At 39.2% G+C, this 25,176-nt stretch overlaps 1 protein-coding gene across 1 annotated transcript in view; it reads right to left on the bottom strand.

Annotated features, from left to right (window-relative positions):
• The window catches only part of TTLL11 (tubulin tyrosine ligase like 11), a 170,200-nt gene that overhangs the window by 92,021 nt on the left and 53,003 nt on the right, over positions 1–25,176 (bottom strand). The window contains exons 5-6 of the mRNA XM_063432818.1: positions 21,582–21,677; positions 18,174–18,292 (exon numbers count right to left, since the gene is read on the bottom strand). Coding sequence (XP_063288888.1) covers positions 18,174–18,292; positions 21,582–21,677 — 215 coding nt within the window. The remainder of the gene's footprint in view (positions 1–18,173; positions 18,293–21,581; positions 21,678–25,176) is intronic.

Raw genomic sequence — 25,176 nt, 5'->3', positions numbered from 1 at the left:
TAACCCCTTCAGGACCGGCCTGTTTTTGCGATGTTTGTACGTTAAGGACCAGAGCAGTTTTAACACTTTTGTGGTGTTTGTGTTTAGCTGTAATTTTCCGCTCTCTCATTTACGGTTCCCATACAAGTTATATATTGTTTTTTTCACGACAAGAAGGGCTTTCTTTACATACCAGTATTTATATTATGTCATATATTGTATTTAAAAAAAATAATGAAATATGGTGAAAAATAAAAAAAAAAAACATGTTTTTGGACTTTTACTTGAAAAATCTTTTACTTATCTACAAAAGCTAATGAAAAAAACTGCTAAATAGATTCAAAATTTTGTCCCGAGTTTAAAAACACCCAGTGTTTACATGCTTTATTGCTTTTTTTTGCAAGTTATAGGCCTATAAATACAAGTAGGAAATTGCTGTTTCAATATATATATATTTTAAATGTATCAATAGTGACATTGTTACACCGTTATCTGTCATAAATCCCCGAAACACACCTAACATGTACATATTTTTTAAAGTAGACAACCCAGGGTATTTAAAATGGGGTATGTCCAGTCTTTTTTAGTAGCCACCTAGTCACAAACACTGGCCAAAGTTAGCATTTATATTTGTTTGTGTGTTAAAAATGCAAAAATCGCTAACTTTGGCCGGTGTTTGTGACTAAGTGGCTACTAAAAAAGGCTGAACATACCCCATTTGCAATACCTTGGGTTGTCTTCTTTTGTAAATGGTATGCCATCATGGGGCTAATTCTCATTCCTTGGCTACCATACGCTGTCAAAGGCAACCTAACCAATCTGACAAATTTCAATAAAAAAAAAAAAGTAAAATCAAGCCTTATATTTGACCCTGTAACTTTCACAAACACTATAAAACCTCTACATGTGGGGTACTGTTATACTCAGGAGACTTCGCTGAACACAAATATTAGTGTATCAGAACAGTAAAATATATCACAGCAATAATATCCTCCGTGAAAGAGCTGTTTGTGTGTGAAAAATGCAAAAAACTTCACTTTCACTGACAATATCATCGCTGTGATATGTTTTACTGTTTTGAAACACTAATATTTGTGTTCAGCGAAGTCTCCCGAGTAAAACAGTACCCCCATGTACAGGATTTAGGGTGTCATAGAAAGTTACAGGGTTAAGCACAGTGCTAGCAAATTAAATTATCTGGACTTTTGGCCTGGGTTGGCAGGCAGGTCCCTCAAATTGCAATCATTAAAATTACTTAATTAGGTAAAAATATTACATAAATATGCACGTAGAATTTTAATATATATACATATTTATATATTTGACGTCTACGTGTATATTTATGAAATTATTAATGTAATTTTGTATGTGGACATATGTATATTTCGTATTATTTTTATTTATTTATTTATACATAGATATATATATCATTACATTCTAAGTGTATTTTTATATAAATATATATATATCAATATCAAAATACTGTTAGAATAAAATTGAATATATATATATAATTTTTTTTTAATTATTAAAAATTATTTTTATTTTTTGTTATTTATTTTTATTAACATATTATTTGTATTTTATAATAATATATATATACCATATATATAGTTATTATATATATTGTATATATTCGTGTGTAATTTAAATATAAGTGTATTTTTATATTAATATACGTATATATAAATATAAAAATACACTTAGTGTGACATTATATATATGATACATATACATATATTATATATATAGATATAATACATGTATATATATCATATATATATATACACATATTATAATTTTTTTTACACTGATTGTTTTTTTTTTTAACTTTATTTTATGATTTTACACTTGCAGGGAGACTGCCTGTCAGCACAGACAGTCCCCCTGCAGGCAGATACAAAGACCCCTATTGCGGTCATGTGATCGAGTGATCACATGGCCGTGGGGTCCTGATCTGCCGAGGGGGGACTGCCCGGGCAGACAGGCAGTCCCCCTGGACCGGGAGGAGAGCTGATCGCCGCCGTGGGACCGACGGCGATCAGGTAAGTAGCCCAAAACCGTTATGACGGTTCAGGACCGTCAGCGGTCCAAACGCACGTTTTACCGCTGACGGTCCTGAACCGTCAGCGGTCCTGAAGGGGTTAATGAATATACTTCCTTCTGCAATTTGCCTTTAATTACAGTTTATTTTATTTTCTTCTTTTGGATCTTAAAACCTGGGTGCCTCCATTTTGTCTGCAGTTGTCCTTCTGCGGGATTCTTTTGACTGATGGATTGTGGGCAAATTAATCTAACAACTGAAATGGAACTTGGCTTACGCTTCACCCATTGCCAAAATATAAAAAGTGAATTTAATAAATAAATAAAAACAATGTCAAAATTGGAGGGACAAAAATATATATATATATATATATATATATATATATATATATATTAATTCAAAAGCAAAGCCTGCAAAGTGACAGAGTCACTTTAACAGGACACTGTCCGCACTGTATCGGCTTCATCTCATTGAACTGGTTATAGTGTCTGGAATCCCCTGGTGCCATCATTATATTCAGCATTAAACAGTTTTAATTTTTTATGTTTCAATTCAAAATGAGAGTCCCCAGTACCCTTTGTGCCACTTTGGCAAATGAAGAAGTATTGGCCTGAGCAGCAATGGGTGGCTGTGATTGGTTTAGAGTGTCAGCTGACTGCTTTTAGCCTATTAGCACACCAACAGACAGTATGAAGGCTATGACTACGAGGAAGTGTGTAATCTCTGCCTTAGCCACACCTCCAAAAGGGGACGGAATATGGGTGGCCAGGGATCCTTATTTAGTGTTAAACTGCTCTAAAATGTTTTAACACTGAATGGAGGGGCAGTGTCAAGGGACTCGTGCACTATAACCAATTCAAAGAGATGAAATGGATTTATTGACTACAGTGTCCCTTTAAGTATTCTTAACATAAATAAAACGAATGTCTTTCAGTTCTTATCGGAGTCATTAAACATCACATTTAATGGGAACAGTTCTAGAAATAGAATAGTATCTCTACCTTAAAGGGGGATGAAAGCCCAACAGACTAATGAGGTCTTATATTGTGAATGTAAACAGAGCCTAACATATGGCAAGATTTTATAACACAGAACTCCATCTCAGATAAGGAATTGGATGAACAGTCAACGGGAATGTATTTCTAAATAACAATCCTTCCAAGAATAGAGAGATCGCTAGCATTGCTTGTTTTTATCATGCCACATGAAAGTTATGTTGACAGTGAAGATGGCGATAAAAAAAACTCGAATTTACAATATACTAAGCCTTATGACATGGGTCAAGTAAAAAAGTAGTCAATGTCTTAAAGGTTCCACCACACGTTCCACTTTTATTTTGTTTCTGAGTTTTCACATTTTATGTGGTTGGTGTATATTGAGAAATAAATATACAGGTGTCTAGAGCTTTGGAATTAATTATATTGCATTATACAAAACACCTTTTTTTTTGTTTTGTTTTTTTGTAATTATTTATTTTGGTAGTGCAAGTGAGTACAGAGAAGCGTGCAGTGCCACGACGACGACTTCAAACTCAAAGCAAATTAATTGTTGTCATACGATAACATTGGTATGGCATACTGTATGGTACATTTGCACAATTTTTTAAGAGATTACAAGAGTGCATATGTGGACGTTCTAAGTCAAGCAGTTCTAGCTAGTGATCAGAAGTACTTTCCATCCATTCTGAGCATGGCTGAGTGGGAACATGTTATCTAATATCCAACTATAGTGTAACAGGGTAATGATTCCTTTGGTGCCCTCAGATAATGGCCGCGTTTAACACATAGTGTGTGTGTGGGGGGGGGGGGGGGGAGGGGGAGTGTTAGTATGTCGGCTAAGTCTGCATACCTGGAGCCGTGGTGGTGTGGTTGCAGGCATAAAATTTAAACAGTAAACAATTCAAACATTTAGTTCCATAGTCCATGTTGATGGCTAAAACAGTGTGTTTAAAGGTTTGCAAGTGCACTGTCTCTGCATCTTCGGCCCGGTATCATTGGCCTCTGTGGTCGTGCCGTCTTCTTTTTGTCAGGGTTGTGACCTCGGTGGCGTCCTCTCTCGTGGGGTGAACGGCATTCTGGTGGCTGGGTCTCCTATCCCATGCTGGGGTTCTTGTGGTAAGTTGGCAGGTAGGTCTGGTAGTCCTAGTTTCGCCAGAAGCGCGGGTGCCTCATCATCTGATGTTATCTTGTGGGTGACATCGTTGTGGGGGACTAGCAGGGATCTTTGTGGACCCATCGGTATGGCACCCCAAGTGTGCGTAGGTGACTTGTGAGGTGTGACATTGTCCTGCACCATTGTAACGTGGCCCGGGTTAGGTCTTGGTAGAATGACAACTGGGCCATTTCAAATGTAAGGGGGGTTTTACCCCTGGTTGCAGCCAGGATTTGGGTTTTATCGTGGGTGGAGGCGTATCGTAGTAAGACATCCCTTGTGGGTGTATTTGGTGTCCTGGAGGTCACCGGGAGTCAGTATATGCTGTCCAGCCCAAATTTCCGATTTACTGCCGGTGGTAGGATGGTGGCTAGGAGTCTGCGGATGTAGTGCGGCAGTTCGTCGGCCTAGATATCTGCGGGTATTCCCCGGATTTTTATGTGGTTTCGTCTGGCCCGGTCTTCCTGGGTAGACAGTTGCAGCGTTTATCTTTGCTGTGAGGCTTGTAGTTGCTGCATGGTGTTTTGCATGTTTGCCATGCTGGCTTGGAGATCCTTGATGTCGTTTTCTGACGTTCGGACACGCTCTGTGACATTTTGCATGTCAGTTTTCAGGCGTCCCACATACACAGCCAGTGTTTTTTGTATGTTCTTTACCCAGTTTTGGAGATCTTGCTTGGTAGCAAAAATAGTGTCTCCCGGTGTTGCGTTAGTCACCGGCATTGTGAGTGCCGAGTCTGTTTGGGTTGAGGAGTGGGAGCCCCACAGTTATGGCGTCCGCTCAGCTCAGGTCCCGGCCCCGCCCCCGTGAAACAGATTTTGTCCACACATGAATATAGTCATATGCTATAAAAAATAAATAAATAGGGAACAAAAACAAATTTAAAGTAACAAAGAGCTCATCCTATAATCAAGCGCGTATGCATGTATGTCTCAGGCTCTTAAATTATTCCCCTGTCCCCTGGGGTGGCGGGTGGAGGGGGGAGGGAGGTGGTAAAGGCATATCAAGATCAGAGGGGCCCGTTGTGTTTTAGTACGAGCATTCAGTAGCAGATTAGTTAGTTTGCCCTCTGATGTCGTGCAAACTATAGTGTCAGGAGCATTATAGGAAATCAGTAATTAAACCTTCAGCGAGTAGAAAAAAGCTGCGTACGTGGCATTCAAAGGAGCATTAATAAACGTAAAGGCAAAATGCAAAACAAGTTACTGTCGTCTCGTTCCCTTCCAGGAATAAAGGGTCCCAGACTCGTCGTGAAGGTATTGCTGGATCTGGCGCCGGAAGGTTTAGGGCTTGTAGAAATTTCGGCCCCTCTGAAAGGTTTGCGGCTTTGTAGGTCTTCCCATTCTTGGTGCACATAAGCGATCTTGGGTTAGTCCATCTGTAGGGGAGGCCAGCTGTTTGTAGGGGTTGTGTGATTCGGTGCATTGATTTTCGCCACAATAGTGTGGTCTTGCTTAGATCCTGGTAGAAGGTAAGTGAATGAGTCTCGAATAGTGCCTCTAGCAGCCTTTGTCTGTTCGCATAGGCCCGGCAGCAGAGTATAATGTCTCTGGGAATGTTATTCAGCGTTTGCGAGAATGTTGCAATGCGGTAAGGTCCATCATATGCGAACTGTTTAGCATGTTTGGTTGGAATGATAGATGTGATAAGTCGCCGATGAGATGTGGTAATTCGTCAGTGGGGACGGAGTCATCCACACTCCGAATTTTGACGTTCTTTTGTCGGCTCTAGTCTTCTCGTGTATCCATTCTGGCAGCTTACACCTTTTTTGACTGTCAAGTTGACAGTTCTGTTTGTGAAGATGGAAATTATGGCATTTGTTCTGATGATGGCCCAGACGAGGACAGTTGTGTTGATAGTGAAAGATAAGATGACAGTTATGTTGATAAAAACAGAGACAATGATGGTTGTGTTGACAACAGAGAAAAAGACAGTTGTGTTTATGACGAGAGATGACTACTGAGATATGCGGATGTGAACTTAAACAAAAGCAGTTGTGTTGATTATGACAAAGAAGAAAACAGTTGTGTTGACAATGACATGGAAGATGACAATAACGTTTGTGAAGACAAAGAAAATGACAGCTGTGTGAATGGTGAAAGGGAAGATGACAGTTGCATTGATAATGACAAGGAAGAGAAGTGCCAGTGGCTGGTAAGAATTGGTGGGGCTAGAAGGGTGTAATCTCTGTATTAGCCACACCTCCAGTGGGGACTAGTCTGTGGGTGGCCACGTACTCCGACTGGAGGTGTGGCCAAGACAAAAATGGCTTCACACTGAATAGAGGGACTGTGCCAGGGGACGCCAGGCACTATAACCATTTCAATGAGATGAAATAGTTCTACTGTCAATCCCTAGCCCTAAATCCTAAATCCTTTTAACATTTAACTCCCTCGACCATAAGTTCCCTTAACTGTAAGCCCCTTCAACGCAACTCAAGATCTAAATCTCCCAACATAAACCTTAGCTTACTGTAGTCCTTTTTAACTCTGCATTTTGTCAGCAGTTGCATCAGAATGGAATTATTAGGGGGCTTAATAAAACATACACAAAAATATCACAGTAATGATCACAGAAAAAAAGGCGTCATAGTATCTTTAACAAGATATTTAGTTCCATTTGCTATCAAGGTCTTATGTTCAGAAATTCTCAGTTTAAGGGATAAATCAGATTCTAGTGAAATGAATGGCAGTGTAATGAATGTTATTTCTAAACAGTCCTTTGAAATCTCTGTATTTTGCTAAACTATATGCGCCGAGAATCATTATGTGGTATCTACCACTGACATTGGAACAAGGAAACACTGAGTTTAGATATTTCAATGGATTTTACAGAGACTACACTGCCCAAATACAAAAAAAACCACTATTTATTTAGTACATAAATCCCCAGTGAAAACATGCATGCATTAAATGGCTGTCAAGACCAGTTGTCTGACAGCCGGGAGTGTAACAAGGTTATACAAGTGCCAATTTATATTGAAATCTGTACTTTTTGTAAAATGAGAAAAAGTGGACACACTCTTCACCACGCTTTAGGTACTCAGAGTGTTCCATTAATTAAAATAACAATATAATAACTCAGGAGGGCTATATTCAGTTTTGTTCGCACTTCAGGGTTAAATACACCTCTAGTGGCTGTCCTCCTGACCACCACTAGAGGAGCTTCCTCCTTCAGAATTGAGTCAAACCTGGTCCTATAATTAAATGCTTCTAATAGCAGCATTTGATTGTACGAGCTCAGCGTTCGCCTGCGGGAGTATCTATAATCAAATGCTTCTCTTAGTGAAGCATTGAATTGGAGGAAATTGTGGAAGACATTGACATGCCTATGGACATCTTCCCAATCTCCTCCAGTGTGATGAAGGTAAAAATGAGGGCTGCAGTGAAAGATTCTCGGCGCTGGACTCATTATATCCCTTTAATTTATTTTTAGTATCAAAGGGGGGTGGTCAGTGATAGAAGGGAACCTATAGTTCAGAAAAACATTTGTTATTTTCGAGACTATAGGTCCCCTTTAGGGAAAAAACAGCATAACGAGCAGGAAGCATATAACATTTAGATTCCATATGGGCTTACAATTCTGGAACCAAACATTGTGTATATTTCATGCGTTTTTTTGGCTGTTTAACATGATTTTACTGCAATAGACAATAATTGCCTGTTGCTTTACCACCATTACAATAAAGCACCTCCGTTGTAGCTTGTTTTAGCTTTTATCATGTGACCCGCCATATTCTTTTAAATGTATATTAATAATTTAGCAATTAGCGTCACTATCCTGTTCAGTCCGCACACAGGACACCTATGTATTGGAGAAGGAGAACGAGTAACATCATATTAAAAAAACCTGGGAAGTGTTGTTTCCCCTATAACTGGCAACAAGTAAACAGAGGTTCAGAGCAGGATCAGTCAAAATAGATGAGCATACCAGCGAAAGTTCTCCTGTATAAGACAGAACCTCCAGCAGCAAGTTATTGGTAGTCTTTCTGAATCCTGACCAGTATTCATTTTTCTCCCTTTGGAAAATGTGGGAATTTATAAAATATTTTTATTGCATTTTCAGTTTTATTTTACAGTCACCTGGTTTGTTTAAAAAAAAAAAAAAAAAAAAAATAATGTTTAAATGTATGGACAAATACATTTATGAACAAATAAATATTGGTTTTGAACGAAATACTGCAACATTGATCTGCTAAAAATGTTTTAAGTGTGCGAAATCTTTTTCAACATAGTTTGTATTTATTTTTGTATTTCAATGGAAGCACCTTTTTGTGATAAATATTTATTTGCCCTTATATATGCATTTTATTGTGCGTGTTGTTTTCTGTTGAATTTCTTTCCAGTTGGAGTCTGCTTCCGTTCTAACATATGTATTATTTTTGCCTGCTGCTCACATTTTAATCCTTACTCATACCACCCAGCAGTCCCAAATTTCGTAGAACAGTCCTTAATAAAGGGCACTGCCTCACCATCCCAAGTTTGTTCTCTTTTGCCCCACTTAGAATATTCCCATAAAGGGACATCAATAGAAGAGCTTATGTTGCACAACAAACTCTGGGCATCCCGTCTATACAAAGGTGTTTTAATCATGTTACTATGGATGCGCACACTGACACACCCCATACAGGTCTACAAGCGCGTTAGACGAGGGGTGACACGTGTCATGCAGTGTACTACCAATTTTACTCAAAGCATGCTCCTCTAATTACGAAATCAATCATTTCTCCCAATCCAATACTGTATATTACAAGAGACAGCAGGGAAGCATGGGAACTGTAGTCAAACGCAGTAATGTTTTTGCAATTCAGTTGGAAATATACATTAATAAATCCTGAATATTAATATATTATAGATTTAATGATATTCTGCTATTCGTGGGTTTAGAGATTCCAAGTAAGGGCTCTGCGTCCACCATCCCTCTCCCCTCACTGGTTACCATGGTAACTCCTGATTTCCTCTATCCCCTTTCCTCTGCTGGATGTATTATTTTTGAGGGGCGGTTATTGTATTTTTTGTCTTTCCATTAATTATGTAAGAATACACAAAACCATAAAAAAAAATATTAATATATATATATATATATATATATATATACATACACATACATATACACACACACACACAAACACTACTAAACTTATTTTTCTTCCCGTTAACAGAAAAAGAACATAAATAAAAATATGCATACCATCATAATCAAATATAAAGAAAAAATATACATTTCGGCTTATATTAAGAGCTGGCTGCTTTGCCATTTAAAAACCTCTCTATATTACAGCCACGCTACCTAATATAACTTGACAGAGGCACATCAAACCTCGAGAGGCTTAAGAAACGCCATGCTCCACTGAGAGAGGGAGATAAACAGTCGTGGGGCTTTAAACTGGGCATAAAATAAAATGTTTTGGAAGACTTGGCAGTTTGGGGATTTTTCTTGTCGTGTGCAGGAACGAAACAATGGATAAAGCATTGCCGTTATTAAGGTACTTAACAAGTTATGCGCAGGAGCCAAGGCAAAATACCTATTTTTAAAACAGTCCATAGTAACAGGGCGCGCAGCTAATGGCTTCTGTTAATGGAGAAACACAGCTCAATTTGCAGCAACTAATTAGATGCATTAGAAGGCAATTTAGCAATTATATGAAAGTAATACAAGGGATAAATAATCTCTGGCACGTGTGGCGCTGCGTATGTGCATTTTATTCTGTGAAATGATGGGAGCTGTTAATCCATATCTGATAGATTTTGCTTATTTTAATACAAGCATTAAGGGTTTAGAGGTAGAAAGAGAACGGATGTTCACTCGAGGTTTGAAAGGGACACTCCAGTCCGGAGAGGTCATTTTTCACGCATCATACAGAGAATACATTAAAATAAAGTTTTGTGTTAATAAAAATATATTTTTATTAGGGCAATACTCTGCCCAGAGCACTAGTTCAGGAATCCTGGTGCTCATACAAGCAAATGCTTGAGCTTTGTTCATAATGAATAAGCCCTAAAACACAATTTAAGGGACACTCCATGCACCCAGACAACTTCTGCCCATTGGAGTGGTCTGGGTGCCAACTCCCACCACCCTTAACCCTGCAAGTGTAATTATTGCAGTTTTATAACCCTGCAAGTGTAATTATTGCAGTTTTATAACCCTGCAAGTGTAATTATTGCAGTTTTATAAACTGCAATAACTACCTTGCAGGGTTAAGTCCTCTTCTAGTGGCTGTCTATCACTGCAGTGCCAGGAAAACAGATATGTTTTCCTGGCACTGGAGAGTCCCTTTAAAAAGGAGTCTTGCAAACATACATTTCACTAAGTGTGTGCGGGAAGAGTCCTTGCTCACAGACCCATAATAGAGCATACAAATGAAGTTTGTTAATTCACCATCCAGTGGATCTGGCAACATTTTGACCAGGTTCAGGTATGGAGGAAACTGTAGAAATTGGTCCAAAAGCTATACATATGACATGATGCTTCCATCATGAAAATAATTGACACATTTATGTGTATAAGGTTATAAAAATAAATGCGCATTAGGCACCACTATCACCGTGGGGAGAGCAATGCAGAACCGAGGGCCCTCGGCGCTGGAATCAGGTAAGTGTTAAAAGGCTTCTTTAAATCATTATTCGCAAGGGTTAAACTGTAACTAAACCTCCATTATTTTTGCCTAGGTTAGGCGTTTAAAAAAAAAAGAAAAGAAAACTATTACATTCTGTGAGATTTAAAATTGCTGTTTAGTGAATGAGTGAGTGCGCTGGATCTTGTATGTCGTACGAATTTGAGCCAGCAGCACCCTATAATGTATGCATGTCCAGGTGAGTGCAGCCCTCTTGGTTTCATATATGTAATCGATCTACGATGTCACGTAGTTCCCATTCCAAACACAATCTAACAACTCAATTCAAAGCAATATGAGCTTGAGCGACGTTAAATAATGAATAAAGGTATGTGAGTGTCTTTCACTCCCATTACAATAAGAGACCAATTTAATAATTTCTTTTCTGCAGATGAGATTAGTATAGGGGACACTATTATGATCGTGTCTATCCTACCGAAAATTTCTCAGTTGAGTTTTAAAGGGACACACGCGTGCATATCAGCCTCTCCAATGCTTTATTATGGGGAAGCAATGGATTGGCTGATATCATCAGGATGGATGATCTCATCAAGCAGAAGCAGGTGACTCTGACACGGTCAGCACTCTTGTGCGTTAGTATAACACTCTAGCATTAGGGATACACGTTAAAGTGTTCCTTTAAGACAATCTATATATTTGCAAAGAATTCTGAAGGCACCAGATGATTTTAGTGTACTGTTATTTAATTTGATATGGTGTGTACCACGACAGTTACTCTTTAAAGCTGTGCTTATTTGTACTGCCTTTCTCTGGCTGCTACTCATATACTAATCTGTTCAACTGAGGGTTAAATACTATTATTTTACGCTTGACATTTAGGCTGCCCTAAAGCAATAGGTTTCTGGGCGCCATCGAAATGCTATAATATATATCTTAACATCTTTATCAGATATAATTGCTAACTAGATTTAAGAAATCAATCTGCACGGGAGTAGAAGCAAAATTGCTGCTGTGAATGGTGTATCCTGTAGAGAGAATACCATACCTTATTGTAATAAAATCATAGAAAAACAGATTATTGTCTGACAAGATCTATAACCGCTGAATTTCTGCTGTGACGGCTAAGAGTGGTTTATCTCAACAAAAAATAATCACATTATATGTGATCTTTCAGTCTAAACTTCTCTGAGGTTTTACTAATCCAGACTGCGTTTTGCAAAGGATTCTGGTCTGATCGTTATTATTTTTCTGTCACCTTCTGTTTCTCTCTAGAAGTACACGCCATTTTTGCATCATCTGGTTGTTGAATGGTTTCAAATGTTAAATCCAAACAGTTGGCAACCCTTTCATAAACTGACTTCAGAAACCTGTAATTCTAGTAATATATAGATTTGTGCTTTCTGCTCATTTATTATTATAGTTCATCGGACATTCTGTGCACACAGAATCATTATATTCTATGAAAAAATGCAAACAAATCTTTCAAATGCAAACAATTCCAACATCCAGTTGTGAGCAAATAAACGTCCTCATTATCTCAGCAGCAGCACACGGGTTGGGATTTGGGTGATGGGAGAGCACATTTTGTTTTTAAAAAAACACTCAAAAATAGTCAGCCAAGGGTTGAGCGCTGGAGAAGAAGGCTGAATAGTTCCTGCGCTCCTCAGCTTCTCTGCCCCCAAACATGGAACTATCTAACAAATCCAAAGGCAGACACTCAGAGCCTCACGTCTCAGGTCTCCTGGTACCAATAGATGATGCAACCTGTCACATTGTCCTACATATTGAGGTTGCTGGAACAATATGAAGCCTACCTGAGGTGAAAAACATGCCTGCTCAACCAGAAGGTGCCTTGACAGTTTTATTCAACTCTCTTCTGAACAGACCAGAGCAAATGGAGATTGAATTTGTGCACGTGCATAGGGCTCTCAGGCCTTTAGGCTAACTGCATACTCCTCCTAAAGACGAAGTCTGTGTCGGCATGACTCGCTTCTGTATCGACTACCAGAAAGCTTAACGACAGGACAGTGACCGATGCCTACCCCATGCCCAGGATAGATGAGTTACTACATCGTATGGCTACTTTTTTACTTTAATTACTTGACTAACCTAGATTTGTGTAAAGGTTATTGGCAAATTTCCTTGGATCCGGCGGCCATTCCTAAGTCGGCATTTGTTACCCCATTTGGGCTATACCCATTTAAGGTTATGCCCTTTGGGATGAAGATTGCCCTGGCTACTTTTCAGAGGATGGCCGACAGGCTCCTGGAGGGATTTCAGGACTTTGCATGTGCATATCTAGATGATATTGCCAACTACAGCCGCACATGGGAGCACCACCTCAACACTTATCTAGCGCACTGAAGCGAATTCAGGCAGCGGGGCTCACTCTGAAGCCTGACAAGTGCCATGTCGGTACAGTATCTCGGCCATAAATTAGGTTCGGGCAAACAAAACAAAAGGTTTGAGCGACCCGAACCTGTTAAGGTAGAGGCTATTGCCAACTGGCCACAACCCCATACCAAAACCCAGGTACTAGCGTTCTTAGAAACCAGGGCACCTGAGTACAGTGCCCTGGCCAAACCACCCACGACCTAACTAAAAAGTCCCTTCCCAAACAAGTAGCATAGTCCTGGAGTGCATAGCAGCTTTCCAGAAGCTTAAAACGGCACTGAATGAGGCACCTGTGTTGGCTGCCCCAAACCATACTAAAACATTTCTTGTCCACACAGATGCATCCATGTTTGGGCTGGGAGTGGTGCTAAGTCAAGTGGGGGACAACGGGATGCTACACGCGGTGGCATATCTCAGCAGTAAACTATTGACCAGAGAAGTCAGCTATTCCACTGTGGAGAAGGAATGTCTGGCACTTGTATGGGCATTAAAAAAGTTACAACCATATCTCTAGGGTCGCCCCTTTACTTTGATGACTGACCATTATCTGGTTGAACAGAGTTGCTGGAGATAGCCCCGTTTGCTGCACTAGAGCCTGGCACTGCAACTCTACAATTTCACCATGAAGTACAGGCCATGCAAACAGAACGGCAACGCTGATGGGTTATCTCAGCAAACGGAGTTGGAACCGTGATTGACCTCCCCGGACATCCCCAAGCAAACCCGGCAGGGTCTAGGCGGGTATGCAGTTCCATGGAACTAGGGGGGGAGCAATGTAAAGAAAACTACATACTTTGGTTCTCATTCGTATTTTTTTGGTTCGGTAGATAAAACTACCGAACACCGCCCAATCCCCTGGCTCATTAAGTTCAAAGAAAACCGCACGAAAAGAGGCAGTGGGAGTTGGTCGGCAAGTGTCTGGAACTCCAAATCGGACACTCGACTTCCCGAACGCCGGTCAACTTCGTGAACGCCTGCTTCTTACCCTTAGTTAGTTGGGAGAGGTTGGAAGAGTTGAAGTTAATGGAGGAATTTGGGCTTTCAGATTCGGACATGCAGAGAGATCCATGACAGATATTCACTCTAGGACACAACTCAAGAAACACTTAGAATACACTGGTATTTTACTCTTACTTTCTAAGCAACACTATTTTTTACTATTACTTACACACCTCCATACAACCAATCCTGGGACTACCTACTCATCTGATGAGAACATCTACTTAACTGGTAATTATCCTGGTTTTATTTAATTAATCTAAATTAATTAAAAATATAATAGCATGATATATGACTGGATAAATCACGGTTAGATTTCAATATTTAGAAATCTTAGTTAACTAAAGAATATATAGTTATAAACATTCCATTCTGCAGGTGGAATTAAGAATAATTATATATTAGTGTGACATTATCACGTGTTAGCATACCGATGTTTTTATCCAGATGTATTGATTTGCTCTAAAATAAGATAAGATATCTTTTTAGGCAAATTAAAATTCAGCTTATAGAATCTGGTAGATTATTCTTATTGGATGGTTCCAGGAAATGATTAATGAACTGGTTTAAATGTTATTTTGATTGAAAATTACATAAGAATAGGATATTAAATGCCTAGGAGGATCTAGCCAGCATTGAAAGGGTTATTCAGGTGACTTAACTGTTAGCCAAGGTTTTATGGCTGTTCGCTGGAGTTTAACTTTCTGTCTGTGAAATCTAAAGTCTTGAGAGTTGGTGCTGTAGATTTTTACTGTGTATAGTCATTCCATTGTATTGCATACTCATGTTATACTAAATATTCACTGATTATTATCATGCATGCTGCCTAATATTATTATTATTTGACACAATAAATTATATATATTTTTTATAACAAATTGTGATTTTATTTGTATGGAATACATTTCACTTACATGATAACGATCTCAGATCTAAAAGAATTGAAATAGTGGGCAATTCTCGACTGTTTAATATTATCATCCCATAAATATCCCCACAGGTCGGTCAAATCTTTACCCCGGTGGCGATACGGCTGTGTTCGTGGGATCTGAGCGCTATTTGGACAACTTGGGTGCTCTGATACAAGCTATCCGGGGATATGCTATTTGTGGGGGTCCCTATAATATGTATGGGTTTTATTATGTACTTTTGATATTTTATATTTTATGTCGAAGCATTGTGACTCAGGAATGTAAGGGGCGTGTTGTGGAAGTTTCTGTGGGCGTGTATACTGTACTCTTGTCTTCCATAAAAGTCGGCCAACTGGCCTGAATAAAAACATTCCTGTTGTACCCTTCATCTGGTTCAGGTCAATGCTTGGGTATGCGTCTGATTACTTGGTGGATTTACTTGTATGCTGTATTTTGGTCGGGAGAACGTTCAAATGAACACCCAAACTGTGAGCTATAATCACTCAGCCTCTAGCAGTTCGGGAGAAAGCGAACAAACGGGTATCCGAAATACCAGCGTTCGTAACATGCCTGTTAGGCCTTATAATGCTTATCTATGAATCCCTGGAGCCATGTGCTCAATGATAGTCGATGACCCGCCCCTTGCAAATGCTCTGCACCGGGAGGTTGATTGTATTTACCTTAGTTTACTTTGTATGGTTTCCTTGGCCTTTCCGGACATGTTTTCTCTCGATTTTGCTGCCATCACACGCTAATATTTTTATGGTAATGCCCCAGATCTTTCATACTTTCTTCGGCCATGCACACTATTTTACGCTCCCTACTGGGTTATGTGCGCGTTTTTGTAAATAGGACTTTTTGTTCGCTACTATAACACAGATTGGTTTTGGACCTCTACTTATTTTGTGCCAGGCACTTTATGGGTTGATGGTGCATTTACGCAAACTTTCTTTATTATAAATGGTACACGTCAGGGCTCTCAGTGAGAGTTATCCATGGGTTTAAAAACTGAGATGAACATCATAAGGTAGTGGCATATGCTGATGACCGTCTGTTTTTTTTATGTACTCCCAACTACCTCCATACCGAACATAATGGCAGCATTTGTGGACTACAGTCGTCCAACTTGAAAATTGGCTTCACTAAGTCGATTGTTTTGAATGTCTCTCTGCCCCAGAGGCAGACACTCCCAATCTGTCAAAGCTTCCCTTTTAATTGGTCTGAGTCAAGGATCAAATATGTTGATATTTAGTTAAAAGCTAGACACCAGGATGTGTTTGCTAATGATTTTCCTCCTCAGTTGGCCTGTTTCATATGCGAATGGGAAAATGGTTCTACCCTCATATTTCCTAGTTGAAGAGAACCCATGTGGTAATAATGAACCTTCTGCTTTTTCAACCTCTATCAGGTGATCAATTAGTCTAGCCTAAAATTATGGGTAGACTAGCAGGGCCACTATGCAAAACTGGCACATCAATGCTTAGAATTGTCATATCCTATAACCTGGAGTTCCCCCTGGCCCATTGATACTGGCTATAATACCAATGGCTCATCATGTTTCTGCTATAGGCCTAAAACTCCTTAGCTTGTTGAGAGGGGAAAAGCAACATCTGTTCTGCACTTATTTAAACACTCACAAAATTATATTTCAAGAATAACTTAACAACCCTTACTCTCTCGAGATTTTACTTCATTTGAGCTGGCGTGCAACAGATTCACTTCCCTCGATAATGGGGTGTCCTATTTATTTACTATTAAAAAAAATCGTAATTCCAATACTACCTACCACTACACCCTTTTTCATAGATAAGGGGTAGATGCTTATTGGTGAGACATTTACTGCAGTCCAGTGGCAAAAGATCGATGACCTTACACACCAATGCTCAGTCTCCGTGAAAACTCAGGAATCCGCATATAAATGGTTGTCTTTGTGGTACTGCACTCCCCAGTCCCTGGACACAATAGATAATGCTAACGAAAACCGTTGTTGGCGCTCCTCTGCAAAGCCTGGCACCTTTCTTCACATATGATGGGACTGCCCAAACATACGCCTCTTTTGGTCCAAAATCCATGAAATTTTTAAACCGTTCTCTGACACTAGCAGACATACTTCTCCACCGTACAAAGGTCCCCACCGCCCGGTACAAGAACTCGCTTACCATTTGCAATCTGAATGTTGGAAAACAATTGATTCCGCTTTTCTAGAGGCAACAAGACAGCCCCCATTGAGTTTGTGGTTTATATAAATGGAAGAGCTTCACTCTATGGATGAACTGAAGTGCATTCAAATATAATCCTGCAGTAAATGGCAAATTAGGCCTAATGGCTCCTTACTACTTCCACTGACAGATTCAGTTCACACTGCATTAAGTTTACTTTGGAAGGACGATGGCTATGATCCGTTGGAGTGTTCTTTTTGCATGGCTACGATTGGCTGGAATACATACTGTCATTCTTTGGCCGAATTCCCCCTGTTCCCTTTGCTACCTTTCCTGTCCTTGCTCCACAAATTTTCATTTCTGTTTGGATTCTTGTTTATTTGCAAGAGGGGGCTCAGTATACTCCAATTGCGTTTTATGCATTTAATGGTCTCCAATAATGCATTATTTTGTACATTATTGTATTGAAATGTTTTAGCATTGTATAAGAAGACAGTACCATTAACAGCCCCTACCTCTATATAACTAATCTGTCATATTTCACTGTTATATTGTATATATTGTTATATATAATTTGTACCAACATTAACACCTAGCAACCGGTGTCCAACTCAGATACCTGTTGGGACCAACTCTACTGTTATCTGGAGTTCAAACTAACTTGTCTGTTGCTGTGATTGGCCTGTGTTTACCTGCAGCAGCCGGCAAGTTTGGAAGAGCAGCAGTTAGTCAGGTAACAGTAGACTCATATCCAACATGGCTGCTCCGCTAGATTAAAAAAAAGGGAAACTTTCTCAAAAAATGGTCTTTGGCATCTTTTAGTGTGATACATTTACTCCATTGGCAATTATTGGTTTTCCCCTGATAGATGTTATAAATGGAAACATGAAAAATACAATGATAAACTCAGAGTACAAGGAACTAAGCAGTTACATAAATGATGAAATTAAACAACTTACGGACTATGGCTCTTCTTCCTCTTGGTGGGGTCTACAAGGCGGAGGGTATCCCTGATTACAGCAATTTTAACCTCTTCATCCACAAGGCTAGGGACATTCTCAAATACACCTGGAAGCAGCTTCAACGAGTAAAGCAAGACAGAATTACAAAATCAGCCAGGTGATATTTGCCACGCAATATTGATATTGTGTGAAACATTGCAGATTAGCATACTTAATGAGAAACAATTTATTAACAGCAGCCAGCATTTAGCTGCTATTTAAACAGAAAAGGCCCACAAGCTATTTTGCAGTGTGTTTCAGTTATCGGTATTACAGTTTCTATGAGAATGTTACGATAAATGCGAAAGCTTTATTGAGAGAAACAATTATTATTATAATTTTTTTTAAACCTTAAATTTGAAAGTAACTATGTAAATTAGTCGGTCTTAACCCCTTAAGGACACATGACATGTGTGACATGTCATGATTCCCTTTTATTCCAGATGTTTGGTCCTTAAGGGGTTAAAAGTGTTGCATTATTTCATGAATTCCCCTGTTGTAGGTATCTGATTGTTGTATTTACCAGGTGGTTTGTGTACAGGATATATACAAAGAGTTAGTAGCTACTTGTCAGTGTTCTAAAACTAAATACTTTACAGTCAGTCAGGAGGAAGCAGGGCCGGACTGGCCCACTGGGATACCGGGAAATTTCCCAGTAGGCCGCGGCACCTGGAGCTGGACAGACAGCTGGTGTGGCCGCAATTAGGCTTCTGGAGGGACAACTGTGCTGTCTCTGCTCTGCTTCCCCGCCCTCGCGTGCTACTTAATGAGACCGAGGCTCATTAAGCTGCGCGCTGGGGAAAAGAGCAGAGACAGCACAGCTCCCTATTCGCGAACCACTACATTAAGCTGTGCGTGTGCCTGCTAGTCAGTGAGCTTGCTTGCGTGTGCGTCTGCCTGCTAGTGAGTGAGTTTTTGTGTGTACGTGGGTCATTGATTATAGCTCTACTAATCGATGCATACCACTCACGAATTCTGTCAGATTGTTTTGGAACAGTTTGATAATGCTGAGGTTCTCCACTGCATATATAACCAGATCCCTCTAAAGCGAGGTTTTAGAAGCATATCATCATATCTGTTCCATTGTAGGTGTGGCATTTTGCCAATGACACGTTCGCAGAAAAAAAGTAAAGCGTGGCCACAGAATATCTAGACCTTGTTTATTACAAACTTTCATACATAGCATAGCATATGTGTGTCAGTGAGCTTTTCTGTATGGAGCATGTGTGTGTCAGTGAACTTGTCTGTAGTGAGCATTTGTGTGACAGTGAGCTTATCTGTAGTGATCTTGTGTGTGTCAGTGAGCTTGTCTGTAGGAAGCATGTGTGTATCAGTGAGCTTTTCTGTAGTGAGCGTGAGTGTGACAGAGAGCTTGTCTGTAGAAAGCTTGTGCATGTCAGAGTTTGTCTGTACTACGTTAGTGTGTATACCGTGTGTGTCAGTGAGATTGTCTGTCAGTGAGCCTATGTGTGTGCATCTGTGAGCTTGTGTAATGTGCTTAAGTATATCAGTAAGATTGTTTGTCTATGAGGCTGTGTATCAATGAGCTTGTGTGTGTCAATGAGCTTGTGTGTGTCAGTGAGATTGTCTGTGTCTGCATGTGAGTATGCTTACTGTATAATTAAAGGTTTTACTCTGAAAGGAACAATATTTTATTTTAGGAAAAAAATAATAATATATATATATATATACTAATAAATAAAGGGAGCAAACTAGGGATTCTATTAAGTGGAAAAATAGTATTTACTGTATCAAAGCATAATACAAATCCTGTGCAAAAAAATCGACGTCTCGACCCTCCCGGGGTCTTTATCAAGATCTTGATAAAGACCCCGGGAGGGTCGAAACGTCGATTTTTTTGCACAGGATTTGTATTATGCTTTGATACAGTAAATACTATGTTTCCACTTAATAGAAGCCCTAGTGTGCTCCCTTTATTTATTAGTATATATGTTTGACGCGGGATTGCACCTAGGCAGTGTTAATTTTGTTTGAAGATTTTTGTTTGAAGATACACTTATATATATATGTATGCATGTGTGTTTATTTATTACTATTATTTTATTGTATCTGCCTTTACTTCTGTTACTTTGTTTACATTCATTTTTTCTTATATGTTTTCATTCTGGTACTCTTTTGTACATAATAAAATGTAAATATTTTTTTGAGATTGTTATGGTGTGCATTCTATATTCTATATACATTTGAATATTTAAAGCACTTGAGGGAGCGCTTATATGGTTTGCACCTGGCTGTTCTTATATTGTTTTGTCTCTCCATGTGCTGTTGTTTTGAGAATTTATATATTACTCAATCATCTGGGGTGGCAAGACATAACCTTACATATTACATGTGACAATATATGGCGCAATGACTCATGGGGCTGGCATAGATTTTTTTCCAGGGCTGCTTTGTATCCCCAGTCCGGCCCTTGGAGGAAGGATGCTGTAAATGTCATTCCCATTATGCAGTAGGTACATAACTAAATCATGTATCAGAGATCCACATTCCAGATTATTTGCAATTATACTCCTGGTCTGACTGCAGATTGGTGAAGGCTCTGGGTCAAAGTTCCAAAGTGGCGTTTGGATCTAACAGCTCCGTTCCTGGTTTTGACACTTTTGGATGGTACTGCCCCCTTTGATGTTGAAAACTTCACTTTCAGAGATGGCTCAAATGCCATTTATTCCATGCCCTTCCCTTCCACCCACTACCCTTGGAAGAAGAAAAATAAATGGAAATCTACCGGTTACCGGCCCAGGAAATTTTATCTAGGAATTTTTAGAATGACCCGGGAATCTCGTTCCTACATTGAGTGCACAAATAGTGGAGCTCCAGACCCCTGTACAAATGAAAAAGACCATTTAACCAGAGATGAATGTGCTGCTCAGCAGTTTCAGGCATGGTAAAAAGTGAAAAGGCCAAAATAAATAGTGAGTCTCGGGTAACAAAGTCACTCACAATCTATGTATCAACTCTGGGCTCAGTCCGTGTTCTCTCTATATTTATACGGTTAGGTCCGCAGACGATAGTTTTAATTTGCCATTATTTTCCTAACACGGATTGGTTACTTTGAGCTGTATCCCTTAATAAAGGTAAACCATGGTTTTTACGGGCTGTATGAGTGCAGTGCGATCTTATAAGTATAATTTTGGACTATTATTTCGAATAGCGCTGAGGGCTGACCCCTACATATCCTTGTATTGCTGATACAAACTCATATTACGTAGTCCTCTTACCCTGTCTTACCTCACCTCTTCTCCTCCACTGTTGCAGATCCTCAGCTTTTTATTTGGTTTGGCGATATACTGTAGCATGTACAGGATACACTCATTAGAAATCAATTATGGCTAAAACATGTCTCACCTCTTGTTCATGTTCAATCTTCATACTGGGGTTAGCATTAACTTCAAGTAACACAGGTTTCAAGTTTTTCATGAGAAGGATGTCAAACCCTAAAATCTTGGAGAGAAGGAAAACCATATTAATCATGTAAAGGGTATATGATCCTTCCAAAGTCTAGAAGGGATAATATAGGAACTTATGGGAAAATATCAAGTATTTCCAATGATATATTTTAGATAAAATGAAGCTTTATAGTTTGAATCTTTACCTGTTCCTGATTAGTCATCAGACACCTTTTTCAAGTCAGCAGTCAAAACTGATTTCATATTTTAATGTCTGTATCCAAAAATCTACGTGATGTGAACCCTTTAAGACAGGTGTTGTGGCCGGACTGTCATGATATTATAAGCTTTGCCTAACCAATTGCCTTGCAGTGAGTAATCTAACAAATATTATATTTCCAAAGCTGAAATATATATATATATATAAAATCACCGCCCCATTTTTTTAGCACTAGAAACCCCCGGGTGTATATTTTTTATTCAGTATAAGCATTCCGGAATATTCAGTGCTAGTGCACAGGTGTCTCAATGAATATGCCCACATTCCTCTGTGTTGGCATGGCACAGGGCATAAGCGGTAAACGTGGTTAGTGTATGTCAGTGTTGCAGTTCTGTGTGTACGTAACACTTTGCTCTTTCCCTTCTGCAGTGTGACTTGCACAATGACACCACATCCTCTTCTCCCTCTATTCTTTGTCGTCCCTACAGCGGGGCGCCTGGTTTGCTCGCCTGTTTCCAGACTATAAGCGTAGGGGGGTCAGTGACAGACAGTTTTTGTTATAATTAAAAATCTATTTGTGTAGTAAGGACTAAACACAACTGTGTAAGAAATAAAAAAAAAAAAAAACATGTTGTGCATATCATAATTAGTTCTCTACGTTCATTTCCTTACGTCTTATACTGATGACTGCTTTTGATGCTAAGAGGCCGAACTAATCATGTCAAGAAATCAGAGCACTCTGTGGATGTGGTTTCCTGAATTTGGTGTCATTAACTCTCCATAAGTGCTCGGAACGGTTCGCTCATTCTCTTAGATGGAGTACTTGTTCTCCTTATGTACAATTCTGTTCTAGCCTCGTTACCTCTATGGACCTGCCTTGCCCATCAGCTAACCCTTTGTTCCCTTTTCCAAATTGTTTGTTCACTCGATCCAGATTGGCTTCAGTAAACGTCTTGTTTCTTTTTAGCTTTTCCATTTTTATTGATTATTCGCTAATTAGCACAAATTTTAACAGGCTTGGGAGAGGACACAATGCCACATAAATGTATAAAGTTTTCATTACATTAGCCAAAATAAAAGTACAAAAAAGGGTAAAAATATATAAAATGCATACACCTGTCTCCATTGGAATTGGAATACCATCACAGATCACCCATTATTAGAGCCTTTCATGGTACACATTATGGGAGATGAATTGGCAGTTCCCAGTTACTAGTAGCTGTAAGTACCATTTAAAAACCTGGAATGTCTTCTGAAGCTGAGCTTTCAAGATTCCATCAAGCAATAAGATGATCAGAATTTTTTTTGGTATTTATTGCCAGCCAGTCTATCCTGAAAGTGTAATTCCATTTGCGTTTCCGAAGGGGTAAAGTTGTAGCCTTTGCGTGTATAAATTGGTGTGGGGTGGACTTTTTAATCTACAGCTACAACCATCTCAATAACCTCGGAATTATTCAATTTAAATGCACGAAGAATGCCAAACAGGGTTTTCTCAGGAGACAAGTTAAGTCTTACTTTTGCTAATAAGTGAATTCGGTTATATATCTCCTTCCAGAATCACTTAGTGCCCGACAAGATCAGACAAAGATTGAGATACAGAATCCCCTCTGCATTTGAGCAGTTAATGGAGCTACGAGTGAAATCCCAGTTGACCCACTTTGGGTCCTGAATATGGTGTCACTCATAACTGTTCTAGCTGCATCAATCCATTTATCTAAATCTGTGAATAACTCCCACTCGTTCTCTCAAGTACATACATATGTGTGGGTATGAACTGCTACTAAAGTAATTACTCATATTCACTATATATGTTTTTCTGTTAATTTGTTCCTACGTGTACTGGACTGAGGACACTTCTTTTGGAGGGACAAAAAATAAGTAAAATTAAAAAAAGCTTAGGAATTTTTAACAGATCGTGGGATAATTCAGGTTTACTTGAATTCCAGTTAATTTTATGTGACACAATGTGTAACAATGTGAAATATTCTACAACCAATCAGATCAATTACAACCAATGAGACAACGATGCCGTTAGGACGATAACCTTTAACACCATATATCCATTGTGGCTGCATATTGCCTTTGGAATAAATTGTCTGGCATAAATACTTCCCAGAAATGTTAAACTGCAATTTGACCCTCTGCTTCTTTGACATAATTCCAGATACATTAATTGCTAATAGAAGTACATCAGCACAAAACCCCTCACCTTACTGTTTCTTAATGCTCGTAACTCGCAGCAAAGATGCAAACTGCTATAGAAATCATCCCCGTGCTTAATGCAAGAGTCTCACCATTCAGAGCGGTGAATAATGCGAGGGTCTGCATGCAGTCATTATAGTTATTTCTTAATGTCTGCATGCATTGTGTATCTGATTACACCAGTTAGCTTAGAAACATTTTGTAGCAAAAAAGTGCACATTCACTTGTGAATAACCCAAGTGTTCTTCTGTTCATTAAATGGCTGCTAATTAACACTTTATCATTCCTTTTGTTTTGCAGAATACTTTTGAAACCACCCAGACTGTATTTTTTTTTTTTTTATAACAGAATGGAAGAAAGCAAATTAAGACACCATTCAACATGCTATGGAAAATGACACCTTCTGGATCAAGCAATACAGAATTCAATTTTAATTAATACGCGGTTTCCTGATCCCAATGCATAGGCATGTATAGATACAGACGGTCCAGCCGGGTTCCCTAGGGCAGGGGGGATGGGGCGGGGTGTCCAGAATAACTATGGAATGCGGTTTGTGGAAATAAAAAAAAGTCTTCAGGCGCCAACAATGAATGGACAGATATACAGAGTCTCAAGTGAATGGGTCGGTTATTTGGGTGTAGAGCACGGGTAGGCAACTTCCGGCACTCCAATAGGCAAACTCTGCGGTTCCCAGAGTGAATGGGAAGATTATTAGACTCTCACATTGAATAGGGAAACTCTGCAGTTCTCTGAGTGAATGGGAAAATTATTAGACTCTCACATTGAATAGGCAAACTCTGCAGTTCCCAGAGTGAATGGGAAGATTATTAGACTCTCACATTGAATAGGCAAACTCTGCAGTTCCCAGAGTGAATGGAAATAGTATTAGACTCTCACATTGAATAGGCAAACTCTGCAGTTCCCAGAGTGAATAGGAAGATTATTAGACTCTCACATTGAATAGGCAAACTCTGCAGTTCCCAGAGTGAATGGGAAGATTATTAGACTCTCACATTGAATAGGCAAACTCTGCAGTTCCCAGAGTGAATGGGATTATTATTAGACTCTCACATTGAATAGGCAAACTCTGCAGTTCCCAGAGTGAATGAGAATATTATTAGACTCTCACATT

Source organism: Pelobates fuscus, chromosome 9 (assembly GCF_036172605.1).
Source record: "Pelobates fuscus isolate aPelFus1 chromosome 9, aPelFus1.pri, whole genome shotgun sequence".
In the NCBI taxonomy this organism is placed as follows: Eukaryota; Metazoa; Chordata; class Amphibia; order Anura; family Pelobatidae; genus Pelobates; species Pelobates fuscus.
The sequence above is the reverse complement of the archived record's forward strand: the minus strand, read 5'-3'. Positions and strand labels throughout refer to the sequence as shown.